Consider the following 20,242-nt stretch of genomic DNA (forward strand, 5'->3'; position numbering starts at 1 on the left):
TCTTTCAACAGTAAAAATGATACCCGCATATTCAATTCATAAAGGATTACTAGGTGGGGATATTCCTACTTTGGTTTGATTTAAAATATTTCAATGAACCAAATCAATAATGAAGATTTATAAAAATTTAAATCAAATCAACGAAATATGATGGTTAATTTTAATACCAATCATTATGATATTGAAAGAACCACACCTTAGAAGCTAACAATTAAGATTGAAAAGTCCAAATTCATATAAATTTTAGATTGAAATCTCATACTTTCAATGTGGGATTCAAAGTTGGTTCTATACTTTGTCTTGCGACTAAGATCTTAACAATATTTTGATTTTAATTTGATTCAATTGATGATTTAAAAAGTGTTTAGTGTTAATTCTTTATGAAGAATATTTATCAAGTAGTTTGATTATTTGAGTGTCAGATTTATTAATAAAAATGATTAGTTAAAAATTTTGAGCATAAAAATCAAATAGTTTCGATCAATTCAAATTCAAACTTACATAAAAAGTAATATATATATATATATATGTATATATGAAGATGTTCGATTGAAGGATTTTGATTTGGAAAATCAAATGGAATCGATTTTAAATTTTTATATTTTTCAAATGAAACTAAATTATTAGTTTTCTATCATAATCTGAAATCGGTTTGGTTCGAAGAACAACCCCTACCTTAGGCAAATATAAAAGATAACGAAGGGTATTATCGTAATTAGAAGGGATCCGTTTCTTTCACGCAGCACGGGATGTATACTACAGATAGAGAGAGAAAACCAAAAAGCATATCTAAAACATCTTCAAATCTCTCTTTGACCGTCGTACTCTCTCTCTCTCTCTGTTTCTCTCTCACTTTTAATCGAGACTCTCGTTGTCATCATCATCATCTTCTTTATATCCTTTTCGCCGCTCTGTTTTGCAGACTCAAAAAAAAAAAAAGGAAATAACTATTTTCTAATAAACCTCCCTCTCCACTTCTTTCTCCCCGTCTACAGTTCTCTTCATCGTATATGTATTGTATACATATATGTATATATTTATAAATTTTCTCTTACTATCAGATTCAGATTTTCCTTTTTACTATAAACAAACACTAACGCAAACAGACTCTCATACACACTTATCTATATAAAGCCCTTTCCCTTTAATCTTATTCCATTTCTAACGCTCTTCTCCTCCTTCTCCTCCGTCCTTTGTAACTTCAATTAATTTAATTAGACTCTTACTTCTCTCTATCGGGCGGCTACGATCTTCTCTCCTAATCGTACGGCTTAGCCTCCTTTTGTCAGACTCACGTAAGTGCTATGTATTATACTCCACCTGCCTTTTCAAGCCAACTTTTCTTAGTCTTCTATCCTTTTGTTTGAATTTTTTTTTATTTTGTTTAGTATAAATTTTTGTATGTATAGATATAGTTGTATTAAGTACGTTTTGTTCTTATACGTCCCCGTTTTCTGCATCTGTGCTGTACTTTTTTGTTTTCTGTTTTAGTTTGTTAGTGCGGAATTTGGCTTCCAATCACTGAACTACTACGGTTATTTCCTCTTTGTTTTTGTCTTAATTTTTTTTATCTTTTTATTTTTGCTGTTCTTAAGGATTTTTATTGCATGCAGTGATTCGTTTTTAGCTTCTTGTTAACTTATGTTTCATTTCTGGATTGGTAGATATAGTTTTCGAGGAAGTTCACAATTTATAAGTTTCATTATTGATTTGTGTCTAGCAGGCTCGGATTTTTCTTGGATTCCACTTCGTTTTATAATTTGTTTCTCTTCATTTTTCTATTCTGGATTAGTTCATTAAGCCTTTATTCCTATTTTCTTTTAAAAAAATTCTTCCAAATCTCTGCTATACGAAGGTATTTTTCTAATAACTTTGGCATTATTGACTGCTTTCTGCTTAACGGGTAAAAATGGCACCTACCTAGTTTTAAAGTGGGTATTTGCTTTCGCATTACTGGGTGTGTTAAAAAATTTATTCCTGTTTTTTCCCCAATGTTTTTCCCTATTTGTGGTCTGCAAGTAGATGTGGGTTTTATTTATGTTTTGTATAAAGGTAGTGTGTTAACTTGGACACGGGAATTTGGTGTTAATTTCAAGTTTGATACACCATAGGACTTCTGTAGTTGGATAATGAATTGTCAGCCTTAGATGGTAGACCTTGTAGTAAATACCTGCTGACCCAATAAGCTTAATTCTGTTACATTTCTTTGTTTTACATTATTGCACGAATTAAGTTGTTTAAAGATATGTGAGTTGAATTACGTTAAAATTCAATTCTCTGCATTCCTTGAAATTAGAGATTAGTTGTTTTGGATAGTTGTCTGGAACAAACTTAAATCTTGAGGGTGAAACAAGAGGTTGTTTTAGGTGGGAACTTGTATAAAGAGTCTATAATATCATATGAAACAACATCATTTCTTGGACGATATGTAGGGACCATTTACTATTATATTGGATGAGGTGGTTGGTATTTTGGTTTTCTCCATTTATTAGAGTGTTTCTTTATTCTTGTACTTTGTGCTGTGGGTAATATCTTTTGCTCGTTGAATCATCATGTAGGTCACATTGGTACTCCCATTAGTTTGAATGTCACAGTTGTGGCATTTATAGCATTTGAAGGAACAATACCATCATAAAAAATATAGATGGGTGTCAATGAAATAGAAATGGAGTTATCACCATACAACACTAGTTACCTGGCTTTTAAACTGTGGAATTCTTGAAGTCCATTTATACTTAGTTGATGTTTCCCAGTGAGTTCTATTTATAGTGCTTAGATTGTAAAGAAAGCATTCTCTAAATATTAGGTTGTATGCTTGCTTGAACTTATAGGTTTTCAGGAAAAAGAAGCAATGCAAGTCCATTTTTTTTTTAGATGTCTGAGACATATTGGATGGAGGAATATTATTGTATGAAGTTAAAATAGCTTTATTTTTTATTTTTTATTATTTTTTATTGTAAATTTTGTTGACTGTTATTATCTTTTGGCGGTATTGGGTAATGCTATCAAAATTCAGATCATCCTAGTAAAAATTTGCCCTTCACAGTTATTGTCTAATAATTGACTGCTTTTTGCATAATTGTTACTATTAAATATCACTATTCTTCAACTAATGCACTGAAAGTGTCATTTTCTGTTTCTTTGCTGAATAATATCTTTCCACTAAAATTCTTCTGGCATATGAATCATATTCTCATTAGTTTTTTGTTCTGTCACTTTCAATTGTCTCTTTCTTTTTTGCTGTGAGTAGAAAGTTTAGAGATAATTTACTCATGATTGCATTTTGCTCTCTTACTATTCTTCAACTAATGCTCTGTAAAAGACAAAGACTTTACTGTAAAATAATGTCATATTTTGTAAACTATCACTGTTTTTCAACTAATGCTCTGAAACTGTCATATTCTGTTTCTTTGCAGGATATTATCTTTCCCTGATCTAAATTCTTCTGCATATGAATCTTTATTCTGTTATTTTAAATTGTCTCTTTCTTTTTAGGTATTAGTAGAATGTTTAGAGATTCTTTACTCGTGATTGCATTTAGCTTTCTCTTACTATCTCTATGGTTTCCAGCAAGTACATAGCAATCTCTAGGCAAGTAAGACTATGGAGCCTAATGGTCATAAAAGAGTGAGAAGAAAGGATCATCTAGTTCACCAAAATGGTGATGTGATATTATCAAGTGTTGGTGATGTAGATCCATGGACGGCATGGGCTTACAAACCTCGTACTATTTCACTATTACTTATTGGTGCATGCTTTCTCATGTGAGTACCCTCCTCGATGATAATTTCTCTATGTTGGTATTTAAAATTTGGCTGATAATACATCTTTATTGTCTAATTAATTACCACTTTCTATATCAGATAGTAAACTGTATATGATAGCCTTTTACATATTTGTACCTAGTTGGAATGTTATTTCTTTTTGTATAGATCTTGTGGATTGTGGAATCATCAATCTTCATAAAATTTTCACAGCCACTTATGGTTTGGAAACTCTTTGCATTTTTGTAGAATGAATGCAAATTGTCTTTGTTATTGTATTACTTTATGTAAGTGGTGGTCCAGCAATGTTGAAACCAACTTCAATGGTGGAGTGCATGTTTATCTGTTAAAGAGAGATTAATGAATGTAATTGCAGTGCTGTCATGTTTGTATGAAGATTTTCATATGGTTTTGATTTTCTATTACATTGCAGTCTTAATACTGCAAATTAATCTTCATATGATGGATCCATGTGGAACATGGAAATGTTTAATTTTTTATTTTCTTCATAATCAGTGGAAAAAATGATAAAGTTAATAGTTCCATATACTACTGGATCAAGCTTGTAACTCTTATATTTTAATATTTTGGTTTCTTCTCCTCGTTCCTTGATATCATGTGAGTACAAATGTCTGACATCTTACTCTATGATGTCTCATATTTGGACCCTGATTTCTGGACATGTATGTACGTCTCTAAGAAAGCTATGCATGTGTCTGATATCTTGGGACTGTTTTTTAACATTTGTGAAAGTGACGAAGTACTTGTTTGATTGCTGGTAGTTGCGTATTTGGAGGATAGTTAGGGAAATTGCTGACAATGAAATATGTCTTCTATGGTTCTGGTGCTAGACCGCTCCAGTTTTATAGATAAATTCTTTAACAATTTTGCTTATAAATTATGTAACCAGTTGGGCAAGTGGAGTCTTGAATCCTGAAAGCAGTGCATCTGGGGACATGGAAACATCTGTGAAAAGGTTGGTTTTTTCATGTTAATTAGTGGTCTCTTTTGGCCAATTCCTTTTGCATTTATTTGTCATAAGTAATGGTAATTTTTTCTTGTTTTAGGGGCGTGTGGGCAATGATTGCAGTTTTTCTTGCTTATTGCTTGCTACAGGCCCCTTCAACGTAAGTTTCTGGATGGATTTCTTATGATTAATTTACCTTTGCATTGTTGTTTACCACTGGAATCTTGAATTATTGAGCATATCTAAGATTTATTTTTAGACATAAGTGACTTGAGAATATGAATTTCTGGATAAGAAGTTTGGTGCAGAGAAGTATCTACATCTTGTTTGGTACCTGACAAAGTGATATAACTAAAAATATATCTTGATTGAAACGCTAGTACTTGATTGAGTATATATAGATTTGAGGTGCAAGGCCTGGTCGTTGACAACTTGGGCAGTAAATTAAAATTCAAAATACACTCTCTATTTTGGTGCTAACTCCATATATATACTAACACTTACGTTAACATGTATATGAACAAGGCTGAAAGTTTTAACTTCAGTGTTAGTATATATATGGAGTTTATTAATTATCATAATGCTTACTAAGTTTTAAGTGATTGTGATTCCATATTATGCTAGAATTTTTCAACGTTGAACAATGAAAAGGCTAAGTAGGTGAGTTGGAACTAGATTCTAGGATCTACATCCCTTAACGAGGTTTATGAATTCAAGCAAAGGATTTTTTTTTTTTTTTTTTTTTATCTTTTAGTTTTCCTTTAGAGTTTATGCTAGCGGAATGGATGATGGACATAGGTGGGGCTAGAATAGAGTGATTGTGGTTGAAACAATAGAAAACAATCAGGTTTTAAGAAAAAAACCTCTAGAGTGGAAATTCTGAATTGTGAGAAAAAGTACAATGCATTATAAAAATATAAATTTTGCATGTTGGTTATTATTATGAGATTAAAATATAAAAATAAAAATCTTAATAATATAGTTGGATTGACTTTCTTGTCTAAAGATGAAATTATGAGAATACTCAGATCATGATTATTATGGTCAAATGATTTTGTAGTGATCAATTTTTTTTTTTTTTTTTTTTTTTAATTGTTTGCTCCATTGAAAGTGAAATTTGAATATCTAAAAGTGGCTTACTGTTTAGCTATTAATATATGCAAATTTACATGTTTTGACAGGGTTCTGATAAGGCCACATCCAGCAATTTGGCGCTTAGTTCATGGAATGGCTGTAGTCTATCTTGTTGCCCTCACATTTTTGCTTTTCCAGGTTAGTTCCCCCACAGCCGTTAATGAAGTTCTCTTTTCTTCTAAGAATGCTGTGTGTTACTGTATTGGCCTTTTTGCTTTTCCAGATTCATAGTTTTTTATAAAGCTAATAACCCCTCCATGTTCTCTCAACCCTGCATTTTTCTTTATATAACAAGGCCAGATTACCACTGAGCATTTCTTTAGGTTGGTTGGGATTCCTATGGCATGGGTGGCATTATAAGTTCCTTTTACCATCCTTTTAAGAGGCACTTAATTCTCAGCTGATGGACATTCTATGGTGTGATGGTGATCTAATGGACATTCTATGGCTAAAACAATCCAAAGTTTATGAAGTTTATGAAGCGTGATAAAAATTATTACTGACTGTAATTAAATTTCTATTCTTCAGAAGCGTGATGATGCTCGGCAGTTTATGAAGTTTCTGCACCCCGATCTTGGAGTTGGTAATGCCTTTTGACACCATCAAATTATAACTAATAAAATATCTCATTCTCATGGCATTTGGACTTTTGATTGCACACTTAACTGTCTTGGTCATTGTTTGCAGAACTTCCTGAAAGATCATATGGCGCAGATTGTCGAATTTACATGCCTGAAAATCCCACAAGCAGGTTTAAGAATGTTTATGTATGAATTCTTCTATCACAACTTGTTCCTCTTTTCATTTCTTTCCTTTTTTTTTTTTTTTTTTGTTCTCTTTTTCCTGGTGTAATTGTTACGATTTGATGGATGTAAATGTAATAGTATTTGACTTTTTTAGTTTCTTCTTTCCAGGATACACTTTTTGATGAATTTGTACTGGCTCATATATTTGGATGGTGGGGCAAGGCGATATTATTGCGTAATCAGCCACTTCTTTGGGTATTATCAATTGGATTTGAGTTTTTGGAGGTCAGTTAGCTCGCCATTACCTATAGTTTCTCTATTACCTTTTTACTTTTAGTTGGTATGTCCAGATTGATCCCTTAGAGCATGTGTTCATATATATGCATGGTGTAACTTTAGTACTGGTATTTCAGTTTACCTTCCGCCATATGCTGCCAAACTTCAATGAGTGCTGGTGGGACAGTATCATTCTTGATATTTTGATATGCAATTGGTTTGGTGAGATTCCTTGAGCTTCTGCTGCTGCTACTGTGTTTTTCTTCTTCTTTTAATTTGGTTTGGCATTACAAGCGGTAAAATTAGTTTATTTATGTTCAGTTTCTTCTCTTTTTTTTTTGTTTTCCTTTTTTTTTTTTTTGAAAAAAAGAAATAAAGATTTCCATCTGTTAGTGTTGATTAGTGATTTGTGGTTTTCAATTACCAATTTGCATACATGAAGATCCATTGAACTCTTCATATCACAACCTAAATTGAAATGGAGAAGAGGTTGCCATAATGTTTATACTACGGAAAAGAACAAACAAGAATTCTGCATTGGGTTTTTGAAGCTGTTTAACAATTGAATTATTTCCTTAATTGTTGCTATTTGTCTTTTACGTTACAGGTATCTGGGCTGGAATGCATACAGTTAGATACTTTGACGGAAAAACATACGAGTGGGTTGGTATAAGTCGTCAACCAAATATTATTGGCAAGGCATGTTTAAAACCTATATTTCCATGTCACTTCTTATTTTCTTCTTATTTTCTGTTTATTTTTTAATTTATTAATATCTGTACACAGCATAGCCTTGCTACCAATTGTTAGCAGCACAACTCAAGGAATTTCTGTTTATTGTTTAGGCTTAAGAAAATATTGATACTGATTTTAGACTGTTTAATGTTGACTGCACTTTTGGCAGGTCAAGCGGACGCTTGGACAGTTTACACCAGCACAGTGGGACAAAGATGAGTGGCACCCATTGCTTGGTCCCTGGCGATTTATCCAAGTTCTCAGTCTTTGCATAGTCTTCCTCACAGTGGAACTTAACACATTCTTTCTGAAGTTTTGTCTTTGGGTTCCCCCTCGGAACCCTGTGATAGTGTATAGATTGATCTTATGGTGGCTAATCGCCATACCAACAATTCGCGAGTACAATTCATATCTCCAAGACCGGTACTCTCTCGCCTCTCTTTCAAAATCATGTTTAGCTGAATTAAATGGTTCACAATTCCACTGAAGATCCTCAATGGCCGACTTTTTTGGTTTATTTTTCAGGAAACCGGTGAAAAAGGTTGGCGCTTTTTGTTGGCTTTCACTTGCTATCTGCATCATTGAACTTCTCATATGTATCAAATTTGGACATGGTATGCCATCTATATCTACTGTGTCCATATTGGCATTTGTTTTCTTCCTAGAAATATTTCTGTCATGATTGGTGGTGCTCTTTTTTGTGCTATATTTTTTTTTCCAGGTCTGTATCCAAACCCAATGCCTGTGTGGCTGGTTATCTTCTGGGCGTCTATCGGAGTTGCCCTTCTAACATTTCTGGCCATTTGGTCTTGGCAACTACATCGAAGATTGGGGCGAAAGAGGCAATGATTATGCAATAGAATGGAACACTAATTCTTTGATTCCTTTCTTCACGGGTATCCATTAATGTTGTAAATACCCAGTTTACTCTACAGAATTGTAAATACTTGTTTTCTTAGGGTTACAGGATCACAGTTTCTTTTATTTTTAGAGAATATTCAATTTTTTCTTTATAGGTTTTTGGAAATGCTTCTTTAGCTCCCTCTCATTAGTTTCTTATTTGCTGCAATTAGCAACCGGCAAATATTCCCCCCACCTATTTGAGCAGCTGTCCATTTTTAGCACTAGTAATTTTTTGTTCACAAATTTGCCTGAAGCTTATGCTTTCTTAAATACAATTGTAGATTTTATATTATTAAACCAATGAAAAATAAGTTTATCATAATGATGATATTTCTAATACATTGGGAAAAAAAAAATGATTCGGTTTCCAATAAATCATGACCTGCATGTCCAAAAATCTTGGAATGTACATGTATAGTACAGTATACCAGCAAATCCCCACTTTTATGTACTTGATGAATTATTACAGAGCTTCTCCTGTTGGATTGAAATTCAAATCTATAATTTATTTTTGCTAATTAAGGAGAGAAAGGCATAGTTGTTAGCAGCTTTTTCTTCCATATTGTTTTTCCTCTAACAATCTCTTCACTTTGAGTCTTTCCTTTGGCCACAAGGAGATGTGTATATTTTAATGGAGTCTTCTCCAGAGAAGAAAGAAATCCATTTCCCTCCATAATTTCAGATGGTAAAGAGAACCCATTAAAGAGAGACTTATCGTTGTTTTGTTTCAAACCTGTATTGATGATCCCTTCTTCTTCGTCTGGCTCGCACAGAGATTCAACAATGTCTGAACTCCCACATTCCCTTTTGTATTCTAATGTGATTCCAGAGAGTTGATGGTTCTCAAAGAATTGGTCAGGAAGTGTCTGTAAATATTCAATTCGAAGTAAACAAATTACTTCCTACTGGAAGCAACTGAAATGGTCTCATTGTTAATAATATATGTGATATGTTCTTTTTCATTACCTCTAGCATCCATCTCACATACTTGACATTGTTGACATGTTGGTTCATATCCAAATCACTCCTCTTGGGCTGCAAAATTTACAAGTTTAAATATTAAATTCTTCAAAAAAAATTCAAGAACTAACAAATTTCAAGTTTGGTAATTGTGAATTCTGATGTTCACCTTCAAGTTAGTGACAACATATCTAGCTTTATCATCCAACTTAGCAATTTTCTCAGGAACCTCTTCTTTAATTGCTTGTTTCTCTATAAACCATGGAGCAATCTCAGCTCTCACCTCTTCAGGCATTTTCGAAAGTCGCCTTGTCTTCTCATTCATCATTACCCAAGTGCTGTTTTAGTGATGAAAATTAATTAGCTGTACTTTATATATACGTATATAGGAAATAAAAGAAAATAAAATCCTGTTTACAAACCTGGTTGCTCTTGCAAAGACTTGGCCTGTAGCTTGACTTCTAACAAGCCAGTCTCTTCTCATTCCATTCTTTCCTGATGCTCCTACCCATGTATCTATCTCCACCACCTCTCCCCTGCAAGTAACCAAAGGCCCCATATTTGATGGGTTATGTCAATTGTCAAGATTTGAGAAATTTAGACAAGTAGGTTAATCCAAATAGTTATATATATATATATATACACACACACCAAATTGGATATTGATCAACTTGAACTTGCAATTTCGAAACAACCCAGATGAGATTATTCCTGACCATTCCATGAGTTGCCCCAAATCCATTGCTGAGAAGTCCTGACAACCATACATGATTTAGCGCTGTTTCCTGCAATGAATATTTGATCGTATATAATCAAGTCAAAGCATTTGATAAACATAGCAGTTTTTAACTGTTCTAAACTCAAACAAAGATGGTTTTTCACCTGAAGAAGACAGAGTATGATCTCAAGTGTAGCAGTTTTGTCAGGACCAACTTCATAGGACCTAATAACAACTGTCTGTCTATAACCAACACCTTCTTCAACAATGAGGCCTTGTCGATGAGGATCAATATACTGTTTCTTGGTAGGAATATTTTGACGAGTTTGCTCTTTTGTGAGTGACAAATTCTCAACAACAGGAGCTACTGAAGTTATTGTAAGGCTACTAGGTAAATCAACCTTAAGAGGCATCATAGCAGAAGCTGACCCATTGATCTTGATCTTGTGCAGGTTCTGCTGATTTGGGTCATGGCTATGGCTATTAGTACTATTAGAAGAAGAGCACCTTATAGGTAACATGGCGATTCTGTAAGTGAAAACAGCCATTTTTCTTACTTTCCTTTTCGTTTTTTGAAGATTTGAAAATTTTGGAATTGAGACATGGGTTTCTTGATTTATAGTTGAAGTGTTGGCGGATATTTCCAAGGTTAATTTTAGAGTCAGGAGAGAAATTTAAGGGTACTAGTGAATATATCAAAGAGAATCTTGTTTTTCTGCTCGAATAAGAAAATTAAAATCATCTTTTTATTGCAGAAATATATTTTACTGGGACATGATCGATGTTGAAGAAGCAGACAATATGTGAGTTTAGGGTAATTTCCATTTCTGAGTATTGGAGAAAAAGAAGACATAAAGAAGGTGCTGACATTTAGGAGCTGCTTTTCCCTAGAATTTGGATTCAATTGTTGGAATAGTCCAAAAATTTTTCTATCTTTTCCTATATATATACATAAAAGTAACCACATAGTTGAAAACAAAGGAAAGAACCTTTGACTGTGATGGAAAAGGAAATGGAATTTTCCACTAGCAAGATTCTTTGTTTTAACAATTACCCTTTTGCTTCTGTGTGCTTGAGACAGCAAAATTGTTGCAGGTAAATTGTTTTGTAGTTGTAAAATGAGTGTCCTAAGTTCAGGGTGTTGAGTAGTTTTCTTGAACCCATGGGTGGCAAAATGGCTTTATCATCGTGTATTTTGAGACCTCATAAATTTTGTTTGGAAGGGAGGAAACTTAAAAAAAAAAAAAAAAAAAAAAAAAAAAAACTGTAACTCGAGGTTAAAATCACAGAGTGTGAAAAGAGCTTTAGATACACATAAAACATGGTAAGACAATTAGTCCTTTTGTAACCTTAGCTTTCACAAAATGGAATTGTGAAATTGTAATAAAAGGACGTTTCATTTCATTTATTTGAAGTTGTAGAAAGCTAAAGAAGCCTATACGATGCATTCAATGTGGAAGGTTAGAGAACGATAGCATAGCTATATACGCTTCAAAATTGGAATTTTTGAACCTGTCTTTAGCTTTTAAACTGCATTTTTAGATTCAGCATACAACATATTAGGCGGAGAATGTTGAGAAATTATTGATTACTAATCATGCCTTGCTTCAATTTATGAATTCATTCGAATAAAAATTAATATGTCGCATATCCACCTAACGTTAAAATTTGGATTTACATTCAAATCAAATTGGATTAAATAAGAGTTTATTTAAAAATAAAAAAAGAAAAACAGTTGGGTGCGCTGAAGTAGATTCAGATTAATTTCAGTTTCATGTTTAAATGGATTAAATTTTATCTGTTCAGTTGGATTTGGATCATCCTTACTCGGCAAGGGTGAATATATATACACACACAGGCGAAGGAAAGGGTGGCCACTAGAAAAATTTTTGTTTGCCTTCAAAAAAATTTTTCTTTATTAATTTTTGCCTTAGAAATTTATTTTTTTATTCGGCCCTCCTAAATTTTTTAAAAATTTTTTTGCCCCTAGTTTTTTGCCCTCTAAGTTTAATTCTTGGCTCTATGTCACTGTATACACACATACACATATAAAAATGTATTATTTTGATATATGAAAATACAAATAAATTTCAAAATTAAATTTTCACCGGTCACTCTCTTCGCAATTTTTAAGTTCCTTTTTTATCAGCAATATCAATTTTCGAATCACTGAGAAGGATAGAAAAGTCATCAAATTCAAGAATCTACCTATCCAACACAATACCTAAAATTGCACATCGAGACATTATCCTAAGAATAAGTACATTACGACATGGCAATAGATTCAGATTCGAATTCTCTTTTCCAACTTAAAAAAAAAAAAAAAAAAAAAAAAAAAAAAAAAAAAAAAACAATACCCAAAATACAGCCAAGCATAGTCACATAAACTCCTTGAACTTCCAACTATTAGGTAATCCAGCAAGATGTGTTGCCAAGAAAATAATTCAAAACTATAGTTAAAACTAAATAACAAAAGAGCCTCCCAAGCAACCAACTATATTTCCCTGCTTGCATCTTTTCAAGAATCAAGACCTACATATTGCAATGAAGTTCTTGGAATCAAATCTCTAAACAAATTCCACAACAACATCATTAAATTACTTCGAACAGAGTCCAGTTTTTAATTTTTCAAAATATGCCATTGCCATTAAGTGCAGGCTTCTGTCATTGGTTACTGACCTACTAGTTTACACTAATCAGTAGAAAGAGGAATGAGTCAACTACCCATCAGTACGAATACATATTAACAGAGTGAAGTCGCAAGCCTAAATTTCTGGCCACAGTAACTTTGGGTTGCAGAATTATAATTTTTCAGAAGTTAAACAAATGCTATCTGCACCATGATGAATTTAGTTGACTAGGCCCAGCTGGTCCGCTGTGCTACCATGAATTACCAGCACATTCACTTCACCCCCACCATTTCTTCCCCACATGCACATGTCACCTCTTTGGCTGCGCAAAATCATTGTTATCTATAACACTGGTGCAGAAGCTTTCAGCCAACAGGCATGCCACCTGGAGATATATAGTTGAGAAGTAATATTGTGAAGCAGGAAAATTCAGTGAAAAGCACGTAGCGATTAGCACTTGGCATTAGGACAGATGAACAGAGGATGCTTCCACCTTTTTTTCCTGTACAAAATCAAGATGCTGTAGTCTGAATATGGACATGCTTTATGTACTGAGCTGTAAAATTTTAGTAGTCACTGGCTCATTGACTGACTAGCATATCTAGCTTTGTGTTGTGGGAAAAAAAATGCATAACAAAATTATACCATGACAACATATAATAACAATTTAAGTAGTGCAAAAAGACAAAACACCTCCTTCCCTTTTATCCTGCTTCAAAATTTTGAAAAGAATAAAAAATGCAATATTTTTTGAGAGATTTATCAAGAAATTGAACATATTTGAATTTCATCTGTATACCTGTTGTTAACTCTTGTAGCATAATTTGATCTCTGAAGTAATAACCTGAGCAGGAGGATCTAAGTTTTGCCGGTTGCTCCATGTTATCAATTAAGAAAAGTTAGGTGTAGGTCCCAACTTCATGAATCACTACACTGACAGATCAGCAACTCCATCCTGTAATCCGTCTATAGCAGAAAATTCCAACAAGGTTATTAAAGAATGCAACTTATGAATAAACACACCACATGCGAATTGAAATCAAAGGATGAACTTACTTGATTAATAATGCAAGTGAATGTATTGAATGGTGCATGAATGCTTCAGAAAGCTGCTTTCACCAACCACTCAAGAAACCCAGACCTCTGACAATAAAGTAATAAAGTGCTTCCATTAATAAGTTAATCACTATCATTTATTAAACGCTCAATCTGCTGAACTATCTGATTTTTATATTCTTTGTCTAATTGCTTCAACAGTACACTGTGGGTACAATAATCTGGTTGGATTCTTCGATCTAGCATTTGATTATATAATCTAAAGGCCTCCTGCCAATTTCCCATGTTGCAGTTCTCATTTATTAACATAGTGTAGGTATACTTATTAGGAAGAATTTCTCTTTCTTCCATCTCCATGAAAAACTTGTAAGCCTGATTCATTCTCCTCACTTTGCAAAAGCCGTTTATCAATGCATTATAGGTGATAACATTAGGTGTAACACCTTTCTCCTGCATCTCAGAGAAATACATAGTTGCCATCTCTAGACACCCATTTAGTGCATGTGCATGAATCAATACAGTGTAAGTGACTACTGTAGGGGTTTGGCCTTTGCTCAGCATCTCGTAGAACAACATTCTGCCTTTCCTTAGATTTCCATTCACCAAGTGAGCATGTATGATGCTAGTATATGTTACATGATCGGGAACATGACCATTGCTGATCATCTTCTGCAACAGCTCACGTGCTTCTTCCAAATTGCCCAATTTACAAAGCCCATGCACAAAGACATTATACGTGCTAACATCTGGTAGAAAACCTTTTACAAGCATTTCTTCCTGCAAATTAAATGCATTGGCTGTGTTGCCAAGCTTCAATTCACCCGCTATTTGAGTAGTATATGCAAATCTGTCTGGTGCCAAACCCGCTTGCAACATCTCATCAAAAAACTCTGTTGCCTTCAACATTTTTCCCAGCTTGCAAGATCCCTTCACTAGAATTGTGTAAGTAAAAACATCAGGAAGAATCCCATGATTGATCATATCTTCTTTTAGCTTCTGTGCAACCTCCAAGTCCCCCAGTCTGCAAAGTCCATCTATGAGAGTATTATAAGTGATGACAGTAGGATTAAGATTATGGTGTCTTAACTCATGCAACAAGAGAAAAGCCTCATCTATGTTCCCCAGCCTACAATACCCATAGATTAAAGTATTGTATGAAACTATATCTAGCATCATATTACTCTTTAACATATATGACAATCGTTGCCTAGCATCACTCATTTTTCCCCAGATGCAAAGACCGTACATAATTGTATTGTGAGTTGCCACTGTAGGCAACACTCCTCTAATTACCATTTCTCCCCCAAGGGCTAATGCCTCCAAAAAGAGCCCTTCTTTGAAACAGCCATAAATCAAAGGGTTATAAGTGTATGCTGAAACCCTCAATCCTGTTTCCAACATCTCTCTAATCAATCCCTTGGCCTGCTGTAATTCCCCTTTCTTTGACAACCCATTTATCAACACATTATATGTTGCATCATTTGGGTAACACCCTCTCTTTTGCATCTCTGAGAAAAGATCTAGAGCTTGCTGCACTTCCCCTTCCTTACAAAAGGAATCCAACAAAGTATTAAATGTAATAATAGTTGGCTTAATGCCACACTCACCCATCATTCGATAGATTTCACTAGCTTTAGCCGCAAGATTTTTATCCCTGAGTATTTTAAGAATCCTGTTACAATTCTTCACATCTGGCAACAACCCACTACTGACCATCTTATCAAAAACCAGCAAACACTGCTCAATCATCAATTTCTCAGAGTAAACCCACAGCAAAAGATCAAGAACCTTAATAGAGACCTCAGACTTCAAATATCCACCAATTAAAACATCTACAATCTCATGCATTCCTACGCTAATCACTCTCTCAATTACCCAATAAGCTGATTTCATCAAACTGTTATCCACCAGAATCTCGAGTATAACACAAAATGTGAACTCTGAGCTCTTAAACCCTGGTTGAGTCTGAACCCATCTAAAAAACCTCAAAGCAATTCTGGGGTTTTCCCGAATCATATTTAGTACTCGAACAAGCAACTCTGGGTCAATAATTACAGGATTAAATTGACGAGAAACCCACTTTTGATTGCAAAAAGCCCACGGCTTATCCCGAATGGTATTAAAGATAAGATCTTTGTAATGAGTTGGCTTATCTCGAATAACATTAAAGATCAGATCTTTGTAATGAGTTTCAGCGATTGATACAGTGTCTTTGGAGACGATAGAGGGAAAAGGGCAGTTGTGGAGAAAAGCAGAGAAGGGAAAGAGAAAACGTACCTTGAGAATTAAAGGGTGAGAGATAGCTAAAGCTTTTGAAGTTCTTACACAGCGGATCATTGATTAGAGAAGATACTGCGCATGGAATTTCTGTTGCATCTGTAGCCAAAAGGATTAATTGAAGAGATAGCAGAAAATAAGACATCAGGATTTGGGTTTAGAGACAGTGACATAGCGGCGGGAAAGAACAATCGCATGGATGTTTCTTTTCTTTTTTTTTTTTTAATACTTGCACCAGATGTGGTGGCCCGCGTGGAGTTTATATTGTTATCAATCCGCAAATGCTCATTGCCGCAGAACTATTCTATTCTTGTTCGGGTTAATCCGGATGTTTCTTTGCATTTTGAACTGATTCAAATGTTTAGATCCTTGAATTTTTGTTAGTCTAAATTACTACTTACTCCTTCTGATTTGTTGAAATTAACTATTTAGTCCCACCTTTTAAAAAATACAGTAATAATTCTTATGGTATGGTTTGCTTCCAGCGGAGTAATAAAAGTCCAAGCAAACTTGATATTGTGAAACATAATTGGTAATGTGGAATTTTGTTAACTTTAAAATTTTTATTTAATTTATTAAAATTAAATCATAAAATTTTTTATTTTCTTTATTCAATAAATTAATAATCGTATAATAAACTTATTTCATTAATAAAAATTATTTATTTTCTTTCTTTTGTAATAATTAATAATCCAAATAATAAATTTTTTATAATAATAACAGAACACTAATTAGCTTTTTTAATAATTTATATTACCCTATAAATTGATGTAACATTTTGTTATTTTATAATTTAATTATCCTCTATTTATAAAAAAAAAAATCTTAATCTCTTTTGAGTATTATGTATATGAGTACTACATATACTAAATTTATCGTACAAATTCTTATTTTCTTTTTTATGTTTAATATATTTTTAATTAGTGATAAAAATTAATACCTTGAGGAAAAGATACTTATGATTAACGATTTATGAAGTTTCTTTCTTTTTTCATTCAGGTAATTTTATGGTTTGACTAATTGTTTTAACATAAAGCAATATTTGTGTTCATTGTTTTTAGTTCAGCGAAGAAGGTGAGTTTATTATTTTTCATTTGTTAGTTTAGAGTCCTTTTATCATTTTTAAATTTATAAAAAAAGCTCGATTAATAGTTTTTATTATCGTAGTCGAAGAATAAAAAAAAGGGTAAATGACAAATTTTTTTTTTTTGTCATATTAACTTATTTATATTTTTCAATCAAATTTAATTCGTGTCAATTATTTAGAAATATTAACCTGCACAACGTGCAAGCATATGACTAATTCGGATATAATGACTAAATTATTGGACGCTTTTATACCATAGAGCACAATTACGTTTTTTTTTTTTTTTTTTTAAAGCATTAACTGAGTAGTTGATTTCACCACAAATTAAATAAATAATTTTCATAAATGTTAAAAATCAAACTAGTCACGTGCTCTCGCATGTTATATAAGATGTACAACTTTATTATTATTAATTTTCTTCGACGTGCACTGCACATCATTTGTACTTATTAATTTTTACTCGTTACAAGTAATGTAATTTAATTTACGTATATAATTTTCTATTAATTTTGTTATAAATTATAATATTACTGGTAGTTTATATTACTTAGATCTAGGAGCATTCAAAAAAAGAAGAAAGAACATTTAATTTATGTATATAATTTTCTATTAATTTTGTTAAAAATTATAATTTTACAAGTAGTTTATATTACTTTACATCTAAGAGCATTCAAAAGAAGAAGAAAGAACATTTATGAAATAACAAAATAAAAATAAGAGTGCAGGATCAGATGGAACTTCTTTGTATGACCCTTTAGTTCATTTGGAGGTCACGAAACCTCTGGATATTCCAACATCTCAAGCTTTCTGAATCTGTAACCAGTACCGTTGCTGCTAATTTTTGGTTGGAATAAGTCCAGATGCAGGTCGTCTCAGGTTCTGCGGCCTATTGCAATATGGCATCCTCTGTTGGCAATAATATGAATTACTGGAGTAATATTACAAGGAAGACACACTCACAACTCACTTTATTTTTTTATAATCTCACACACGAAATGATAGAAAACTAAACTTGTCTACAGCTAATTAAAAGTCATGGACGGTGGATGCATGGTCAAAGATGGTTCCTAAGTGAGTAAAGTCTTGGTTGGTGAAAGCATAATCAATGGACGGTGTCTAAATGGGACTATTGATGGAAGGCTTGGACGGTGCCTAACTTGGACTATTGTTGGAAGGCTACCAAAGTGGATTCAAGACACCAATGTAAAGTCTTGGTTGGTGAAAGCATAATCAATGGACGGTGCCTAATTTGGACTATTGTTGGAAGGCTTGGACGGTGCCTAACTTGGACTATTGTTGGAAGGCTACCAAAGTGGATTCAAGACACCAATGTAAAATTAGGCACCGTCCAAGCCTTCCAACAATAGTCCAAGTTAGGCACCGTCCATTGATTATGCTTTCACCAACCAAGACTTTACTCACTTAGGAACCATCTTTGACCATGCATTCACCGTCCATGACTTTTAATTAGTTGTAGACAAGTTTAGTTTTCTATCATCCTCCTCCTCAAGGCTACGTCAAAATCAACACCTGATGCGGCTCTTGTAGTGTCTGATGAATCCCATCTGGGTATGATTATTCGGGATTCTGCTGGTTCGATCCTTGATTTAGCTCAACAGCTTGTCAAGTCCTCCATGTCTGTTGCTGAAGCAGAGATTGAAGCTGCATCCATGGCTATTCATTGTGCACTCCAGCATGGTTTTCTGAAGGTTCACTTGGAGCTGGACTCGCCAGGTTGTAGTTTCGCTTTTGTAGCCTGGTAAGCTTCCTCCTCTATCAGACCTTAGCACGCGTGTTTTTATCCTTCAAGAGAGTCTTCAACAACTCCAAGAGGTGTCCATTTCCATTTTTATAGAGAAGGCAACTCAGTTGCCCATAGCTTAGCTAAGCTTGCTCTTGATTTGCAAGATTTTAATATGGTTTGGATGGTGAATGTACCTCCTACCATCAACTCTTTACATTTAGCTTCATTGAACGTATCACACTTTGAACAAAAATAACAATTTTTCTTAAAAATGAGAAATAACTTAACTTATTACATTTTGAATTTTTTTTAGTATGGGGAATTCAAACATGTATCCATTATTAGATCGTATATGCACTTACCACTGAGCTATACATGGATGTGCTACATTTTAAATTTATATTATAAATAGATAGCAATTATTACAATTAATATCTATGAGCATAGTTTATAATTTTGGTTTTTTTTTTTTTTACTTTTTATGAAAGTCTATGAGCATTTAGATTTAAATATGAAATTAATATGATCAATCAAAATTAAATTATCTTTATTTTTAATTAATAAAATTAAAATCTTTAATGATATTTTTATCGATCCATAAATTTAGTAGGAGCATTTTTGTGATTTCAATATTCTCCTTCCCGTTAGTACTTTAATTTGTATATATTGTAGATTATAGATTATTATTTATCTTTAGGAATTTTATTAACATCATATATGACCTTGCTATTTATTTTCTTATTTACATTATTTCAAAATTTTGAGATATGAACTTTAATTCATAGTTCTAAAAACCGAACTAGACCGGTTGGACCAGTTTACTGAGAATCGAACTGTGATCCTATCCAAGTTGGATAATAAAATTAAAAATTTTAAAAAATCGGCATAAATTAATAAAAACCGGATGAAAACGGCTAAAAACCGATGTTCTGGGTTTTTTCAAAATGTGAATCTTTTAAAAATCTTGGCCTCTTTAAAAATTGTGCCCACTAATTTTAAATTTTTGGGTCTCTTGATTTATAAGTCCTAAGTCATAATATGTTAATCAAAATAATTAAATTGCTAATTTTTAAAGCCAAATAAAAAAATAATATCTATAATATATATAAAAGTACGAATAAGGGGAATATTGGGTTTTTAAAATGCTCCTGCTAAGTTTATGAATTGACAAAAATATCATTACTAATCATATTCTAATTAGAATGATATCAATTTATTATTTTTTATGATATTAATATTATAAAT

General features: G+C 33.0%; 3 protein-coding genes across 5 annotated transcripts; 1 reads left to right on the plus strand and 2 right to left on the minus strand.

The window, feature by feature from the left end:
- Window positions 1–805: 805 nt before the first annotated feature.
- Window positions 806–8,778, plus strand: PSS1 (phosphatidyl serine synthase family protein). Of its 2 annotated transcripts, XM_089715324.1 has the most exons (13): window positions 807–1,295; window positions 3,571–3,764; window positions 4,675–4,740; window positions 4,832–4,891; window positions 5,913–6,003; window positions 6,394–6,448; window positions 6,553–6,632; window positions 6,780–6,896; window positions 7,025–7,109; window positions 7,495–7,586; window positions 7,792–8,045; window positions 8,148–8,236; window positions 8,344–8,778. In XM_089715324.1, the coding sequence occupies exons 2-13, from the start codon at window positions 3,604–3,606 to the stop codon at window positions 8,469–8,471; spliced, it is 1,278 nt and encodes a 425-aa protein (XP_089571450.1). In that variant the 5' UTR covers window positions 807–1,295; window positions 3,571–3,603; the 3' UTR covers window positions 8,472–8,778. The 2 variants fall into 2 exon arrangements, with proteins under 2 accessions (XP_089571451.1, XP_089571450.1); XM_089715325.1 differs by lacking the exon at window positions 4,832–4,891 and having other exon boundaries at window positions 806–1,295.
- A 265-nt stretch (window positions 8,779–9,043) lies between these two features.
- Window positions 9,044–10,751, minus strand: FAT-L1 (palmitoyl-acyl carrier protein thioesterase, chloroplastic-like). The gene is made up of 6 exons (NM_001306002.1): window positions 10,368–10,751; window positions 10,137–10,270; window positions 9,908–10,021; window positions 9,655–9,823; window positions 9,492–9,560; window positions 9,044–9,391 (listed from the first exon to the last, which is right to left on the minus strand). The coding sequence occupies exons 1-6, from the start codon at window positions 10,749–10,751 to the stop codon at window positions 9,044–9,046; spliced, it is 1,218 nt and encodes a 405-aa protein (NP_001292931.1).
- Window positions 10,752–12,771: 2,020 nt separating this feature from the next.
- LOC149493042 (Pentatricopeptide repeat (PPR) superfamily protein) lies at window positions 12,772–16,452 on the minus strand. Of its 2 annotated transcripts, none has more exons than XM_089715737.1 (3): window positions 13,890–16,452; window positions 13,633–13,799; window positions 12,772–13,218 (listed from the first exon to the last, which is right to left on the minus strand). In XM_089715737.1, exon 1 carries the CDS (start codon window positions 16,224–16,226, stop codon window positions 14,013–14,015), a length of 2,214 nt encoding a protein of 737 aa, XP_089571863.1. In that variant the 5' UTR covers window positions 16,227–16,452; the 3' UTR covers window positions 12,772–13,218; window positions 13,633–13,799; window positions 13,890–14,012. The 2 variants fall into 2 exon arrangements, with proteins under 2 accessions (XP_089571863.1, XP_089571862.1); XM_089715736.1 differs by having other exon boundaries at window positions 12,772–13,335.
- Window positions 16,453–20,242: the final 3,790 nt, after the last annotated feature.

The sequence above is a fragment of the Jatropha curcas genome, chromosome 10, assembly GCF_041381405.1.
Source record: "Jatropha curcas cultivar XTBG-Jc1 chromosome 10, XTBG_Jcur_1.0, whole genome shotgun sequence".
NCBI classification, from domain to species: domain Eukaryota; kingdom Viridiplantae; phylum Streptophyta; class Magnoliopsida; order Malpighiales; family Euphorbiaceae; genus Jatropha; species Jatropha curcas.

What these genes read in the sequence shown, in the direction of transcription:
- PSS1 (XM_089715324.1), top strand. Translation starts at nt 3,604, where the DNA reads ATGGAGCCTAATGGTCATAAAAGAGTGAGAAGAAAGGATCATCTAGTT. An exon ending in TTGGATTTGAGTTTTTGGAG is followed by an intron (nt 6,897 to 7,024) that starts GTCAGTTAGCTC and finishes CTGGTATTTCAG; the next exon opens with TTTACCTTCCGCCATATGCT. An exon ending in AATTCATATCTCCAAGACCG is followed by an intron (nt 8,046 to 8,147) that starts GTACTCTCTCGC and finishes TTTATTTTTCAG; the next exon opens with GAAACCGGTGAAAAAGGTTG.
- FAT-L1 (NM_001306002.1), bottom strand. Translation starts at nt 10,751, where the DNA reads ATGGCTGTTTTCACTTACAGAATCGCCATGTTACCTATAAGGTGCTCT. An exon ending in TCATACTCTGTCTTCTTCAG is followed by an intron (nt 10,271 to 10,367) that starts GTGAAAAACCAT and finishes TATTCATTGCAG; the next exon opens with GAAACAGCGCTAAATCATGT. An exon ending in ATGTGAGATGGATGCTAGAG is followed by an intron (nt 9,392 to 9,491) that starts GTAATGAAAAAG and finishes GAATATTTACAG; the next exon opens with ACACTTCCTGACCAATTCTT.
- LOC149493042 (XM_089715737.1), bottom strand. Translation starts at nt 16,226, where the DNA reads ATGATCCGCTGTGTAAGAACTTCAAAAGCTTTAGCTATCTCTCACCCT.